This window comes from Labrus bergylta, chromosome 13 (assembly GCF_963930695.1).
Source record: "Labrus bergylta chromosome 13, fLabBer1.1, whole genome shotgun sequence".
Lineage (NCBI taxonomy): Eukaryota > Metazoa > Chordata > Actinopteri > Labriformes > Labridae > Labrus > Labrus bergylta.
The window spans coordinates 727,914-744,536 of record NC_089207.1 but is presented as its reverse complement, the minus strand read 5'-3'; the positions used below and the strand labels follow the sequence as shown (position 1 = coordinate 744,536).

The 16,623-nt window shown below is 42.9% G+C and overlaps 2 protein-coding genes across 2 annotated transcripts; both read left to right on the top strand.

Moving 5' to 3' along the window:
- Positions 1-81: 81 nt before the first annotated feature.
- LOC109975140 (trace amine-associated receptor 8a-like) lies at positions 82-1,412 on the top strand. The gene is made up of 2 exons (XM_029275608.2): positions 82-245; positions 387-1,412. Exons 1-2 carry the CDS (start codon positions 82-84, stop codon positions 1,213-1,215), a joined length of 993 nt encoding a protein of 330 aa, XP_029131441.1. The 3' UTR covers positions 1,216-1,412.
- Positions 1,413-6,958: 5,546 nt separating this feature from the next.
- Positions 6,959-8,921, top strand: LOC109975139 (trace amine-associated receptor 13c-like). The gene is made up of 2 exons (XM_020625644.2): positions 6,959-7,162; positions 7,351-8,921. Exons 1-2 carry the CDS (start codon positions 6,983-6,985, stop codon positions 8,155-8,157), a joined length of 987 nt encoding a protein of 328 aa, XP_020481300.2. The 5' UTR covers positions 6,959-6,982; the 3' UTR covers positions 8,158-8,921.
- Positions 8,922-16,623: the final 7,702 nt, after the last annotated feature.

The following is a 16,623-nucleotide window of genomic DNA, read 5'->3' as shown; positions in this document are numbered from 1 at the left end:
ATTAATTATAAAACGTCTGACCTTTGTTTAAAACACTGCCTGAACTTGGAAACTTCACATCTCTGCCACTCTGTCTCTCTGATGATGGAGGGAGACAAACTCTGCTTTCCACAACTCAACACCTCCTGTACAAGGCCAAAGAGCTCTCACTCGGACACTGTGCTAATTTACATTGTGCTGTCCATCATCTCAATGCTCACCGTATCTCTCAACATGCTGGTGATCATCTCCATCTCACACTTCAAGTATTTGTTTATTTGATCTATTTTTTAACATGGTTGCTTAAATACTTAAATAATAAAAATACTGATTTTGCCCTGACCTGGTCTTGTGTAATCTTCCGAAATGGAAAGTGATGTAAATATGTATGCTGTCTTTATCTTCAGGAAGCTCCACACTCCTACAAACCTCCTCCTCCTCTCTCTGGCTGTCTCAGATTTCTTCGTGGGCCTCCTCATGTTCTTTCAAATCATCCTCATAGACGGCTGCTGGTTCCTCGGTGACTTTATGTGTAATCTCTATTATATTCTAGATTTCATAATTACATCCTCATCCGTAGGAAACATGGTGCTCATATCAATCGATCGCTATATTGCCATTTGTGACCCTCTGCACTATTCTACAAAGGTGACTGTGAGAGGAACTATAATCTGCACTTGTCTATGTTGGGTCTGTTCTGTTCTGTACAACAGTATCATTATGAAAGATAACTTGAAACAACCAGGCAAGTTTAATTCCTGCTCTGGAGAGTGTGTGGTTGTTGTTGATTATGTTGCTGGACTTGCAGATCTATTTTTTTCCTTTATTGGTCCTGTCACCGTCATCATTGTTCTGTACATGTGTGTATTTGTTGTGGCTGTGCTTCAGGCTCGTGTCATGAGGTCTCATATTGCAGCAGTCTCGATCAAAAGTTCAGTGACTGTTACTGCCAAGAAATCTGAAATGAAAGCAGCCAGGACTCTTGGGGTTGTTATAGTTGTGTTTCTTTTATGCCTTTGCCCATATTTCTGTGTAACACTCTCAGGACAGGACACTTTGCTCAACGCTTCATCTGCTGCTTTTGTCATATGTTTGTTCTACTTCAACTCCTGTCTAAACCCCTTGATCTACGCCTTTTTTTACCCCTGGTTTAGAAAATCTGTAAAGCTTATTGTTACTCTTAAGATACTCAAACCTGGTTCCTGTGAGACCAACATACTGCAAAGAGCACTGTGAACAGGGAATCTGTTCTGAATCTGAATCTGAAATTAAATTTTTGACCCATTGGCCAAGGTGGCAGGTAGATGAAAAAATTCACCGGCCAAACATATTTTTTACCGGCCAAAACAACAAATTTTCTTATTGTGTCCTTTACACGTCTGTTACAGTACATTTAATTGAGAAGGCATATGTTTTGTTTAATCAATAACACATTTAAGTCACAAATTCGATCATGTCATCTGATCAGGAAATTGAGAAATTGTAAAAAAATATATATTTGCTGGCCTTTATTTTATGTATTATTTGTAGGCAGTAGTTCACAGACCCCCCCCCCCCCCCCCACCCGCCCCCCGCTCCCCTCTGAACCGCCCCTGCATTAAAACATTACAGACTATAAACAAAAATCCATCAGAGAATAATAAATTATTAATCTTCAAAACAAGTTTTCTCCTGATTTAGCTTTGACAATATTAGACACTTGATATAATCAGCCTGCTCATTATTTGATGTGTGTATATCTCTGACTGCTCCTGCTGCACGTGAAGGAAGAGAAAAGTGGAGCGTGCATTTAGAGTCCTCTGGCATATCTCAAGTGTTTGTAACAGAGCGTTGTTTCACAGAGTCTGTGTGGAGATGTTCACACACTCATGACGTTGATATCACTAAGTTAGCTGCAGACACGGTGAGAGTGAACGGAGAAAAGTCGAACCGACCGTTTGACCGGATTACATGTGTTCCCGACTCGGTCCGTACAGATTACGGATAAACTGTGCACTGTAGCACTAAAAGTAAATAGGTGCGTGTGGTGCCCTGCGATGTTCACAGACAGTCATGACAGCAGAGAGAGGAGCAGGGAAAAGTAGCTGCAGCTAGGCTACATCAAACACGCTTAATACTCATAGCATAGTTTTTATGACTTTTTGATCAAACCTTTTACCCGCATTTGGCGCTTGGCGGACCATTTTGGACCCTGTATACACACATTTGTACATCTGCTCTACAATCATGCAGATGCACATGTAACCATGTTTGTGGATACTGCACTAGTGAAAGGAGGTGGCTATAGAGTTCATATCCAGAAAGGTTTTGGGGTTTTTTTCATTCAGAAAAAATCATGGAAAACCAACACATTTATTGTACACAACTCAGAGTTTCAACTTCAAACATAAAGTGTGTTTTGAAATCCCATAGGGCTCTGCACCACCCTCAGTGTATAATTAGCTGCTTGTAGGTAATGTGTTCCTCACGGCATATTTTCACACTTGCTTTCATTAGTGCCGTATGATGACATCGTTGTTATGAGAGGGGTTACTGTGAGACAAAACAAGTTCTAACATCAACACAGGATGCAAATACCACTAAACCAAAAAAATATCTTAAAGTGAACAGTCAGCTAAACTCTTCTGCAGAGATCCCACTGTCATAGTGAAACATTTGTGATGCAACATTGAAACAGCAGTACAGAAAGTTTGCTCATCACTAGAATCCAAAATATTTTTTGTTTTGACAACTTTATCAATACAGTTATCATTTTGTAAGGACATCTGCCTTGTATTTAGAATAATATGTCCTTCCTTTATTTTTTTTACACTGTGTCAGGCATAAGCATCTAAGTGACTTAATATTGTCAAAAAAGTCAAACAAACCCTGTTTAAAAAAACACATTGCATGAAAGGGTTCACAGTTTTTTAAATAACTTGTGTTTTAAAGGGATACTTCACCGGTTGAAACATGAATCTGTATTTAAATTGGGTCATATATTTAGTAGAAATGTGAAATCATTTTTGAAATTGGTGCCTTCTTGTCCGTGAAAAGGGAGAAAAATGATTATTGGTTCTTGTGGATAAAAGACAACAACTCCAAGAATGCACAGCTCTGCCCCAGCCGTCCCGGCTCCTCACCATCACCGTGGCCGACAGGCAGGTCTTGTGCTTCAGCAGCCCTAGCAGCCGCCCCGTTCCTCCAGCCTCAACTGCTCGTAGCTATATTGCGGCTTGTAGAGATAGCCACAAACATCCGATTCGAGCACGAGACAACATATACACAATAGAGTCAACATGTGTATAGTGGACTTAGGAAAGCCCTACTTAACCAAAGAGAGAGGTGTGTCCACATCCTCAGGAAAAATACAAATATGTGAGACCTCCAGCAGGCCATGGGTATTTTGTAGCTGAGTGTAAAGTTCAGCACAGGTCTAAAAGAGGGTTATCCATCCAAAAATGGTGGATTACTTCCTCTGGGTGTGGAGGGAAGTATCTGCCTAAAAATGAAGGAGTTCAAGTATCTTGCTGTCTTTTTCAATGAGGGTAAAATGGATTGGGAAATTGACAGCCAGGTTTGTGAATCATCAGCTTTCAATTGACCAGTCTATCTCAATTCCAACCCTCACCAATCAAAGTCAAAGTCAACTTTATTGTCAATTTCAAAATATGCCAGACATACAGTGGAATCGAAATTGCGTTTGTCTCCGTCCCACGATGCAATACAACCAAAATAAGGTAAAATAAGAAAAGGTAAAACAGATAAATAAAATGAGGTAAAATAAGATAAATAATATTTACAGTAATAAATTCTAAATTGTGCAAAAGGTACAAAATGGTAAATAAAATAAAATAAAATTTAAAGAAAAAGTAAAATTGTGCAATATGTGCAATGTGCAGTGAACTGATAGTACTTTTGAAAAGTTAGCTTCAGAGTTATTAGTCCAGAGTTTTGTAAACTTGAGCAATGTGCAGTAAACTGAGTGTACTTTTGAGATGTTAGCTTCAGAAATATTAGTCCAGAGTTCTTGGTGGTAAACGGGAGGGGGTTCAACGTCCAGTGTTCGTGGGGGCAGAGGGGAGGGAAGGAAGAGAGGGGAGAGAGTTAAGCTTCCTGACAGCTTGGTGGAAGAAGCTGTTTCCCAGTGTGGTGGAGCCGGCCCGCAGGCTGCGGTACCGTCTCCCCGATTGCAGGAGGCTGAAGAGGCTGTGTGAGGGGTGGGTGGGGTCACGCACAATGCTGGTTGCTTTGCGGGTGAGACGGGTACCGTAGAGGTCCAGAAGAGAGGGGAGTGGGACACCGATAATCCGTTCAGCAGCCTTCACTGTGCGCTGCAGGGTCTTGCGATTGGCAGCAGTGCAGCTCCCAAGCCACACAGTGATGCAGCTGGTCAGGATGCTCTCGATGGTGCCTCTGTAGAAGGAGCACATGCTGGATGGGGGGGTTCGTGCTCTCTTCAGCTTGCGGAGGAAGTAGAAGTGCTGCTGGGACTTCTTGGCCAGTGATGTGGTGTTGGTTGTCCAGGAGAGATCCTCACTGATGTGAACCCCCAGGAACTTGGTGCTGCTCACTCTCTCCACAGCAGCACCGTCGATGGTCAGTGGGGGTTTAGGAGTGGGGACTCTCCGGAAGTCGACAACAACCTCCTTGGTCTTGTCGACGTTCAGGAAGAGGTTGTTGTCTCTGCACCACGTGGCCAGTTGGCTGACCTCCATTCTGTAGTGCGTCTCATCGTTGTTGGAGATGAGACCAACCACTGTTGTGTCGTCCGCGAACTTCAGAATGTGGTTGCTGCTGAAGGATGGAGCGCAGTCGTGGGTCAGCAGCGTGAAGAGCAGGGAGCTGAGCACACAACCCTGGGGGGCCCCAATGCTCATGACGATGGTTTTTGATGTGCTGCCGCCGACCCGCACTGTCTGAGGCCTCTCGCTGAGGAAGTCCAGCAGCCAGTTGCACAGGGAAGTGCTGAGCCCCAGCTGGTCCAGTTTGCCGATCAGCTGCTGAGGGATGACGGTGTTGAATGCTGAACTGAAGTCTATGGACAGCATTCTGACGTATGAGTTTTTGGTGTCCAGGTGGGTGAGGGCTGGGTGAAGAGCAGAACAGATGGCATCCTCGGTGGATCTGTTAACTCGGTATGCAAACTGGTAGGGGTCCAGGGTGGCGGGGAGGGTGGATTTGATGTGGGCCATGACTAACCTTTCAAAGCACTTCATGGCGATGGGGGTCAGTGCAACGGGTCGATAGTCATTGAAAGTGGATGGTGAGGGCTTCTTTGGAACAGGTATGATGGTGGTGGCTTTGAAGCACGACGGAACAACAGCCTGACTCAGAGAAGCGTTGAAAATGTCTGTGAAGACATCTTTGAGCTCCTCTGCACAGTCCTTCAGCACACGGCCAGGAATGTTGTCTGGACCTGCAGCCTTGCTGGTGTTGATCTTGGAGAAGGTTCTCTTGACGCTGTCTGCAGTCAAGCACAGGGTCTGGTCGTGGGGAGGGGGGGTGGTCTTCTGTGGGGGCGTGCTGTTGTGTGCTTCAAACCTGGCAAAGAAGCTGTTGAGGTCGTTCAGCAGAGAGGTGTTGCTGTCACAGGTCTGTGGCTTGGGTTTGTAGTCCGTGATGGTCTGGATACCACGCCACAGGCTCTGCGCGTCTCTGCTGTCCTTTAAGTGTCCGGTTATTTTTAGCGTGTAGCTGCGTTTGGCTTCCCTGATGCCACGGGACAGGTTGGCCCTCGTTGTTCTCAGGCAGGCTGCGTCCCCAGCTCTGAAGGCGGTGTTCCTGGCCCTCAGTAGCCCGCGTACCTCTCCTGTCAGCCATGGCTTCTGGTTAGCCCGGGTGGTGATGGTTCTGGTGGTGGTGACATCAGCAATGCATTTGCTAATGTAGGAGGTAACAGTGTCAGAATACTCCTCAATGTCTGTGTGGTTGTTGTAGGTGGCTGCCTGCTTAAACATCTCTCAGTCTGTGGTATCAAAGCAGTCTTGTAGTGCAGCAGAGGCCCCCTCTGGCCACACACATACCTGCTTCAGAACTGGTTTGGTGACTTTAACCCTCGGTCTGTAAGCTGGCATTAGCATTACACTGATATGGTCAGATTGGCCGATGTGGGGGAGGGGTGAAGCTTTGTAAGCACCTTTAACTGATGTGTAAATCATATCCAGAATGTTACCTTCTCTTGTGGGAAAGGTCACGTGTTTGTGGAAGTGGGGTAAAACCATCTTGAGATTTGCATGATTAAAATCCCCAGCGATGATGAAAAATCCGTCTGTGTGAGCTCTCTGTTGCTCACTGATGGCGTTGTAAAGTTCCCAAAGTGCGTAGATTCTATCAGCGTTGTTGGTGGTGGGGGGAATATACACAGTGACCAGCAAGGTCGCTGTTATCTCTCTCGGTTTATAGAAAGGACGGCACTTCATGATCATAAACTCTGCCAGCGGTGAACAGTGTTTACATACCACAGCAGCATCTCGACACCAAGCATCACTGATGTAAACACAGACTCCACCACCTTTCTTCTTTCCTCCTTTAATAAGGATTCTGTCCGAACGGTAGCATGTGAATTGTTCAAGCTGAACGGCGGAGTCTGGGATGCGTTCGTTCAGCCATGTCTCTGTGAAAATGTACGCACAGCCGTCCCTCACATCGCGGTGCACAGCTCTCAGTAGCTCTATATGGGGGGTAAACCGGCTTGTGAAGAAAGAAAGGCCCAGAACACGCTTGGATAATGTCCATTACCCATTTTGCTATGTAACACTTTGGAATCCCCCTGTAGGAACTGGAAAACATTGATGGGGAGAGGGACGTCTGGGTCAATTTGCTTAACCTGCTGCCACTGCCACTCGGCCCTGGATAGGTGGAAGTAGTATTTTGATAGACGGTGCATGGATAGGTCAGGGTCACAAGAGGGAAGGAGAAGTGGGCAGGATTTTACAAGAGGTATAAAAGACAGAGTCAATTGAGAATGTCTGAGAACTTTGGTGAGAAAGCTGCCAGAGCTCAGCAGCTTCTAGTCCTTCTAATGACAGAGACCATGAAAGAGGCGGACCTCTGCTTTCCTCAACTCCTGAACAGCTCGTGCAGGAAACCAGAACTTCCTGACTCCAGCACTGGGCTACGCAACTTTGTGCTGTACTTGGTGTCTCTTTTCACTGCATTTCTCAACCTGTTGGTCATTATCTCCATCTCACACTTCAGGCAAGTAACCTCGTAACAAATGCAAAAATAAGTTTTTCATGGGGATGAAGTTTAATGATTTAAAACAAATGTGTGAGCTGTTAAATCATAACTCTGAAGTTGCTTGTTTACTATGTGGCTTTTAAATACTTCAATAGTTTGGTAATATTTTTTGTAGTGTTCACAATTGTGATATTCTCTTCATTCAGCCAGCTCCACACACCCACCAACCTCCTCCTCCTGTCTCTGGCTGTCTCAGATTTTCTTGTGGGTTTCTTGGTGATGCCGGTTGAAGTCCTCCGGACAAAGAATTGCTGGATCCTGGGTGACCTCATGTGTGTGTTATATTTTCTGATACCCATAATCACAGTCTGTGCCTCTGTAGGAAACATGGTGCTCATATCTATAGACCGTTATGTGGCCATTTGTGACCCGATGCATTACCCGACAAAAGTGACTTTAAAAATGGCTACACTTTGTGTTTTCTTATGTTGGATTTGTTCTGGAATATATAGCATTATCCTTCTATTGGATAACCTTAAGCAACCAGGCAGGTATATTTCCTGCAAAGGAGAATGTGTGGTTAATATATTAGTAACTGTTGATCTAGTTGTCGGCTTCATTATTCCCATAACCATTATCATTATTATGTATATGAGAGTATTTGTGGTGGCTCTGTCTCAGGCTCGTGCCATGAAGTCCCAAATTGCAAATGTCTCACTTAAGCGTTCAAAAACTGTGAAAGTTAAAAAATCTGAGCTAAAAGCAGCAACAACACTTGGTATTCTGATAGTTGTTTTTCTGATGTGTTACTGTCCATCTTATTGTGTTTTTCTGGCAGGCCATAACATCTTAATTGGCTCTTCAACTGAGACTTTCATGACTTTTTTGATGTATTTTAATTCCTGTCTCAACCCTACCATCTATGCCCTTTTTTACCCTTGGTTTAGAAAATCTATTAGACTTATTGTGACTTTACAGATACTGCAACCTGATTCACATGAGGCCAACATACTTTAAAGAGACACTGTAGGAAGACTGAAAAATGCTTTCGTGTGTGCATATTTATGATCCATGAATACAACTGAATCATTTTTTACAATTGTCTTTTCAAATGTTTTGATCTCAAACAACTTTCTGTTACTCTCTGTAATCTCTTAACCTTGACTGAGCTTGCACATTCGGTTTTACAAAGTGTTTGAAACCAGTTCGAAGGTTGTTTTAAATTCACTTTCATTCTTTTTCTTAAACTTTCATTGGAAACCATTACTATTGGGATTTTTAGAAAACCCCTTGTTCATATTTTATGATTTGAAAAGGTTAGGAGTCTGAAAACTTCCCTTTCAACATTAAAAATATATGAAGGACTTAATTCATTTTTGACATGTTTATAATCAAAAATTACTCATAAGAAATATTAATGGTATACTTTTGATGAAGGATATGTTTCATAGATGACTATTTTGTCATCACAGTCTCAGTCATAAGCATCCAAGTAGAAGAAACATTGAAAATGAAGTCAAACAAAACATCAATACACCATTAATTCAAGTTAATTTCATTTTAATTATTTATCTTGTTTTAACATATTTTTTAGATTTAATCTTCTGTGACTGTAAATTGTTTGTCTTGGGGATTTTTAAATTTTCTATTTCTATGCTTGTTTTCATCTGTCATGAAGCTTTTGTTGTCTTGTGTGAAGCACTTTGAATTGCCTTGTTTAAATGTGCTTTATAAATACACTTGCCTTGCTATACTTAGAGAATTTTGTTGTATAAAATGCAATGACAATAAAGATCTATCTATCGTTACATTCTTTCAAAAATCACATTGCACCAACATGTTTACAGTTTTTGACAATTACTAATTTTTTCAAGATTTAGTTTTGAATCTTAGAATATACAAGAAAGAGAACCACCCTTCTTCAAATCAATCAATCAATCATTTTTTATTTGTATAGCGTCAACTCATAACAAGTTATCTCGAGACACTACGAAAAGCAGGTAAAATACCTTACTCTTTGCCTTTCAACATTACAAAAGAGCATGTAAAAAGACCTTACTCATTGTTATGTTACAAAAAGCAGATAAAAGACCTTACTTATTGCTATATTACAAAGATCTGGCCTATCCATCATGAGCACTTTAGCAAAGCAGCAAAAGTTACAGTGGTAAGACAAAACTGCCTTAGTAAAAGGCAGAAATCTTTGGCCGGATCCCCGGCTCATGAAGAAACAGCCTTCACAGGCCTCGACTGCGCCGGGCTTGGAAGAGGATAGGGGGAGAGATGGGATAAGATGCAAGAAGAGGGATAGGGAGCAAGGGGGTAGGGGGAGGCAAGCGGTCCATCAATAATCTGGTGGGGGGGGGGGGGTTGTTGTGGCAGGCCGCCAACCAACGATCTTGAGGAGCCTAAGAGAGCTCAAGAGCTCCCAGGAAAGTAGGTGGTTAATGACTGAGATTTACAGATAGATACATGCAGTAATATGATGTACTGTATATGCACAGAGAGAGAGAGAGAGAGAGAGAGAGAGAGAGAGAGAGAGAGGAGCTCAAGGTGCCAGTTCCCCCGGTAGTCTAAGCCCACAGCAGCATAACTAAAAGCTGGTCTACACCAGCACCAGCACGTTTCTAACTTACATAACTGACTGGTGCCATCAGGCTTCATTGATAAACAAAGCTGAGTATCATCTGCATAACAATGAAACTGTATGGAGTGTTTCCTCATAATATTTCCCAGAGGAAGCATATATAATGTAAAGAGAATTGGTCCAAGCACTGAACCTTGTGGCACTCCATGGCTAACTTTGGTGTGCATAGAGGACTCATCATTAACATGTACAAACTGAGATCGGTCTGATAAGTAGGATTCAAACCAACTTAGAGAAGTCCCTGTAATTCCAAGTAAATGTTCTAGTCTGTATAATAGGATCTGATGGTCAATGGTGTCAAAAGCAGCACTAAGATCTAACAAGACGAGCACAAAGAGAAGTCCCCTGTCTGAAACTAGAAGTAAATCGTTTGTAACTGCAGTCTCAGTGCTGTGGTGGACTCTAAATCCTGACTGAAACTCCTCAAATAAACTGTTGTCACACAGCTGATTAGCTACCACCTTCTCCAGGATCTTTGAGATAAAAGGAAGGTTGGATATAGGCCTGTAGTTAGCCAGAGTTCCTGAGTCCAGAGTAGGTTTTTTGAGTAGAGGTTTGATTACCGCTACTTTAAATGACTGTGGTACATAGCCTGCCAATAAAGACATATTGATCATATCTAATATAGAGTTGCTAACTAAGGGAAAGACTTCCTTGAACAGCTTGGTTGGGATTGGGTCTAAAAGACAGGTTGACGGTTTCGACACAGAAATAATTGAATTTAGCTCTGAAAGGTTGATTGGAGAAGAACAGTCGAGACTAATATCTGGTCCTGGAACTGTCTCTGCTGTATCAGACGTATCTGCACCAGGTAAGGGCAGGAGGTTACTTGAGGTTAATTTTGTCTCTGATGTCTAGAATTTTGTTGTTGAAAAAGCTCAGGAAATCATTACTGCTGAGGGCTAAAGGAATTACAAGACTCAATGGAGCTATGACTCTCTGTCAGCCTGGCTACAGTGCTGAAAAGGTATCTAGGATTGCTTTTGTTTTCCTCGATTAGAGAGGAGTAGTAGGCAGCTCGAGCATGACGTAGAGCCTTCATATATTTTCTATGACTATCCTGCCAGAATAAACGAGCTTCTACCGTTTTGGTCGAGCGCCATATTCTTTCAAAATTCCGCGACGATTGTTTTAGAGTACAGGTTTCTGAGTTGAACCATGGAGCTATTCTCTGCCGTTTGATAACCTTCTGTTTTAGGGGAGCAATCGAATCCAGAGTAACTCTCAGTGAATCCACTGCACTATCAACAAACTGATCTAGCTGAGAGGGACTAAAGCTATTATAAGAGTTTCCAACTGGGTTGAAACACGGTGCTGAATCAAAAGCAGCTGAAATAGCTTCCTTAAATCTAGCTACAGCACTATCAGATAAACTTCTAGAGAGCACATTTTTATTAAGCAGAGATGATTCTGGTAGGACAAAGTCGAATGTAATAAGAAAATGGTCTGATAGAAGAGGATTTTCTAGGAAAACTGTAAGGTTTTGGATTTCAATGCCATAAGCTAAAACAAGATCCAGGGTGTGGTTAAAACGATGAGTAGGTTCGTTTATACTCTGGGTGAAACCAATAGAGTCTAATAGTGACATGAAAGCTGTGCTAAGGCTATCATTATCAACATCCACATGGATATTGAAGTCACCCACAACAATTATTCTATCACTGCTAAGGACTGAATCTGATAAAAATTCAGCAAATTCAGATAGAAACTCAGAATATGGGCCAGGAGGGGGTAAACTACAACAACTAGAACTGGCTGAAAGGTTCTTGAGACTGGACGTGAAAGACTAAGAACAAGGCTTTCAAAAGAAGGAAAATTCAGTTTTGGTCGAGGGTTAACGAGAAGACCAGAATTAAAAATAGCTGCTACTCCACCACCTCGTCCGGTGTCTCGAGGTATATGAGTACAAAAATGACTGGGAGGAGTGGATTCATTTAAACTAACATATTCATCTCGACACAGCCAGGTTTCAGTCAAACAAAGTAAATCAATATGCTGATCTGATATCAGATCATTCACTAAAAGAGATTTGGATGCTAAGGACCTGATGTTCAAAAGTCCGCAGTGAATCTTCTGATTTTTTTGCAAAATCGTATTCGTAGTCTTGATCCTGATGAGATTTTGATGATTTACGCCTTTTTTTTCTACGTTCGGATGACTTGGTCTGGGCCGGGGAACAGACACAGTACCTATAGTATGACTACAGTTAGATTCAGAATTACAGCTATAGTGACTGGGAGACAGATCTAAGGGAGGTGCAGAGAAGTGTGTAAGACTTTTTAATAAAATATGTGATATAAAAAATAAAAAACACAAATTAAAATGTAATGTTGGTGTCATTCCCCACTATCTCTCCCCAAATGTTCTGTCAAATAAAGGCTACCCTTCCTTCCATTGTTATGTTTTATCTACTTCAATAGTATGCACCTGCAGATGTCAAATCCAGGCAGAGTCCGAAATCAACTCTTTGACTCATCGGCCAAGATTAAGATTAAGATTAAGATTAAGATTTACTTTATTGATCTCCGCAAGGGGAAATTTCTGTTTTTACACTCTGTAAGTCATGCAACACACACATAGGTTGAAATATACACACATGCACAAACAGGATCCTATGGACATAAGATAAGATAAGATAATCCTTTATGTATAACACAATGGAGAAATTGACATTGTTACAGCAGCAAAGAGCAAAGATTGCAAACAAAAAGTGAACACAGAACAATTTAAATATAAAATGAAAAATTAAGAATCTACAAAAAAATAGATACTAAAAAAAAATAAATAAAAAATAGCGCAGCTATTTGACAAAAGTGTAGTCCGTAATATTCAGTGTAACACAGACATGCACACAGTGCACATAAAGTGTAACATGTTATTGCACAGTGGTTTGATAAACATAATATAACATTAATATAACATTATTATTGCACAAAGTCAGAGTGAATTGTTCAGTTGTGTGTGTGTTTTGTGATCTACTGGGAGCAGGCTTGGTTAAACAGTCTGACTGCAGCAGGAAGGAAGGACCTCTCCTTCTGACACCATGGGTGGCGAAGCCTGCTGCTGAAGGACAGTTGCAGTTCCATGCAGGGGGTGGGAAACGTTTTCCATCTTCTGTCTGCCACCACCTCAACAGGGTCCAGGGGGCAGCCCAGGACAGAGCTGGCCTTCTTCACCAGTTTGTTTAGTCTGTTCCTGTCTGCAGCCGTAGTGCTGCTGCTCCAGCAGACCACTCCATACAGGATGGCTGATGCCACCATAGAGTCATAAAAAGTCCTCAGGAGTGCTCCCAGCCCTCTCCAGGTGTGAGAGAGATCTCTGCATGAGGTAGATGACAGCATCATCCACCCCGATGCCTGGCTGATAGGCGAACTGCAGTGGGTCCATTGATGAGCTCACCAGGGGGCGCAGATGGTGAAGGACCAACCTCTTTTCATCAGGTGTGATGTCAGTGCCACTGGCCTGTAGTGGTTGAAGTCCTTGGGGCGGGAGATCTTTGGCACCGGTACCATGCAGGATGTCTTCCAGAGCTCTGGTACTCTCCCCAGTTTCAGGCTCAAGTTGAACATGTGCCCCATAACCCCACAGAGCTGGTCTGCACAGGATTTGAGGAGCCTGGAGCTGATGCCGTCCAGACCAACTGCCTTTCTGACCTTCAGCCTCCTCAGTTCTCTGTTCACCTGGGCTGTTGTGAGTGACAGGCTGGAGCAGGGGGGCTGTGTGCTGGAAGGTGTGGGGGTTGGGGGAGCAGAGAGTGATGTGCAGGGGGGTGAGGTGGGGGTGGTGCAGTCAGCAGCGGGGGCAGACGGTGGTAGTTGCAGCAGAGTGGAATGGGTAGGGGGAGGGGTGGATGGCTGTTCAAATCTGTTGAAGAAAGTGTTCAGGTCATTCACCCATTCCTGATCCCTAACCAGTTCAGTGTTGGAGTCCTTGTGACATGAGATGGTTTTCAGGCCCTTCCAGACTCCGCTGACATTCTTCTGCTGCAGCTGTTCCAACATCTTCCTCCTGTAGATGCGTTTCCCCTCCCTGATCTTCCTCCTCAGCTCTCTCTGCACAGTCTTCATCTCCTCCTTGTCTCCTGACCTAAAAGCCCTCTTTTAGTCCTTGAGGAGGACCTTTATTTCAGGAGTAATCCACGGTTTGCTGTTGGCAAAACAACGTACAGTCCTGGTGGATACGATGTGATCCACACAGAAATTAATATCTGTATTAATCGGCGATATCTGTAATGCAGTGTGTGAGACTGTCAATGTTCTCCCTATGGTCATCACAGAACACTTCCCACGCAGTTGTCTCAAAACAGTCCTTAAGAGCCTCTTCTGTCTCATCAGACCATCTTTTAACAGTGCAGGTGACAGCTGGTTGTCTGTGTACCAGAGGTTTGTACACAGGCAGGAGGTACACCAGGTTGTGATCTGGTCTTCCACGGGGAGGGAGAGGAGATGAGGTGTATGCCTCCTTGGTGCTGGCATAGAAAAGGTCCAGTATTTTATTGTCTCTGGTGTGGCAGGTGACATATTGTGTGAAGGTGGGCAGGGTAGAGGAAGTAGAGGAACATACGCAGCTATCGCGATAACATGCAAGAATTCCCGCGGCAGATAGTAAGGTCTCATGCTAACAGCTAGCACTTCAATGTCCTTACTGCAGTGTTGTTCTTTGATAGTGATGTAACCCGGATTACACCATCTATCGTTCACGAACACCGCCAGCCCTCCTCCCTTCCTCTTACCGCTCTCCTTTGTCCTGTCAGCCCACATCAGCTGAAAACCATCCAGCTGAGCATTTGAGTCCGGTATTAGCTCCGTTAGCCAGGTCTCTGTGAATAGCATTAGGCTACATTCCCGATATTCCTTAAGTCTCCAAAGCTGTTCAGTATATTATATGAATTATTTCAGTCCTGTTTTGATAATGGCATGATTCCTACTCAGTGGCACAAAACTATCATTAAACCAATCCCCAAATCTTCAAAAATTTATCCTGGGCTACCACTCAATTATAGGGTGTTGGGATTGTATCAAGTCAACTTTGGTTATATTCTTTAATAATTATACTTAATTATTAATAATATAAATTAAATATCATTAAACTATGTTTAATCTTGTTTTGGGGCACCAACCTGTAATCAGGTAAATATAACCAAAGTATCACTCAAATCAGTCTCAAATTAGTTATTTAATTACTAATATTATTAATAATTAATAACTATATTTAATAAATTGAAGGCGTGAAATCCGTACACAAAGCCTTCGCACCCAACTTATATCACAATGCAAATACACCAGTAACCACAAACAACTGCTCTCTTAAATTATAACAGAATTTATTTAAACAAAGCAACATCAATCCAAAATCAATGAACTTAATTAAACAAATAACTATTATAAACTAATCTAAGCAACAAACATTATCAAGCAAAGGCTTGTGGAAGGTGTGTGTGTGTGTGTGCGCGCAAGTATGTTGGTGTGTCTCAGCGTGCCCCGCGATGTTCACAGACAGTCATGACAGCAGAGAGAGGAGCAGGGAAAAGTAGCTGCAGCTAGGCTACATCAAACATGCTTAATACTCATAGCATAGTTTTTATGACTTTTTGATCAAACCTTTTACCCGCATTTGGCGCTTGGCGGACCATTTTGGACCCTGTATACACACATTTGTACATCTGCTCTACAATCATGCAGATGCACATGTAACCATGTTTGTGGATACTGCACTAGTGAAAGGAGGTGGCTATAGAGTTCATATCCAGAAAGGTTTTGGGGTTTTTTTCATTCAGAAAAAATCATGGAAAACCAACACATTTATTGTACACAACTCAGAGTTTCAACTTCAAACATAAAGTGTGTTTTGAAATCCCATAGGGCTCTGCACCACCCTCAGTGTATAATTAGCTGCTTGTAGGTAATGTGTTCCTCACGGCATATTTTCACACTTGCTTTCATTAGTGCCGTATGATGACATCGTTGTTATGTTCTAACATCAACACAGGATGCAAATACCACTAAACCAAAAAAATATCTTAAAGTGTGTGTGTGTGTGTGTGTGTGTGTGTGTGTGTGTGTGTGTGTGTGTGTGTGTGAGAGAGAGAGGGGGGGGGGGGGAAAGAGGGGGGAGATGGTTTCGTACCCACGTGGTCGCCCATCCGATGGCGCACACCTAACAGAGACCTGAGACGTGCGTAATGGCGCGGTGGTGGAGTTAGTCTCCAGATGTACGTTTACACAGGAATATGTGTATGTATGTTCGTAGAAGGGGAAATAAAAGAGGATAAAAGAGAATAAAAGAGAAATGCGTGCCTGAAGAGGCCGGATCACAGTCCGACTCCCATGCCACAACTCGGAGTAATTCCCTTCATTCACAGAAACAACCAATAGCCGAATTCAAGTTAATACAGCTTACACTGGCCTTTCTGATCGGAAGAGTAATACCCGGTTATAACGCTGTTACGCTAAACACATATAGGACGCAGCGGTCCGAAACAACAACAAGAGTTTTAAACAGGTAAAACTCAGGACGCAGGTCCAACAAAGATAAAAATTACAGTTTCTGCTTCGATCAACAATTGTTAAAAACACTCTCTAAAGCTAATTCTGCCCAGACCTAATTAAGCCTCACTTGTGAATCGCTTTGTCCGCGATTGGTGAAAGGAAAAGAGTCCGGCGATGGAGCAGATCTTCTGTCCGTCCTGGTGCAGAGGCGTCTGATGGCGGCGAGGGTCCCTTACGGCGAGAGCGGCTTCGTTGGTTCTCCGTCGAGTGGAAAGATGTCCGTTGATGTCCTTTCGTTGCAGGACGGAATAAGACCGTTATCTTTCTGATAATCTGTTATAGTCTGAC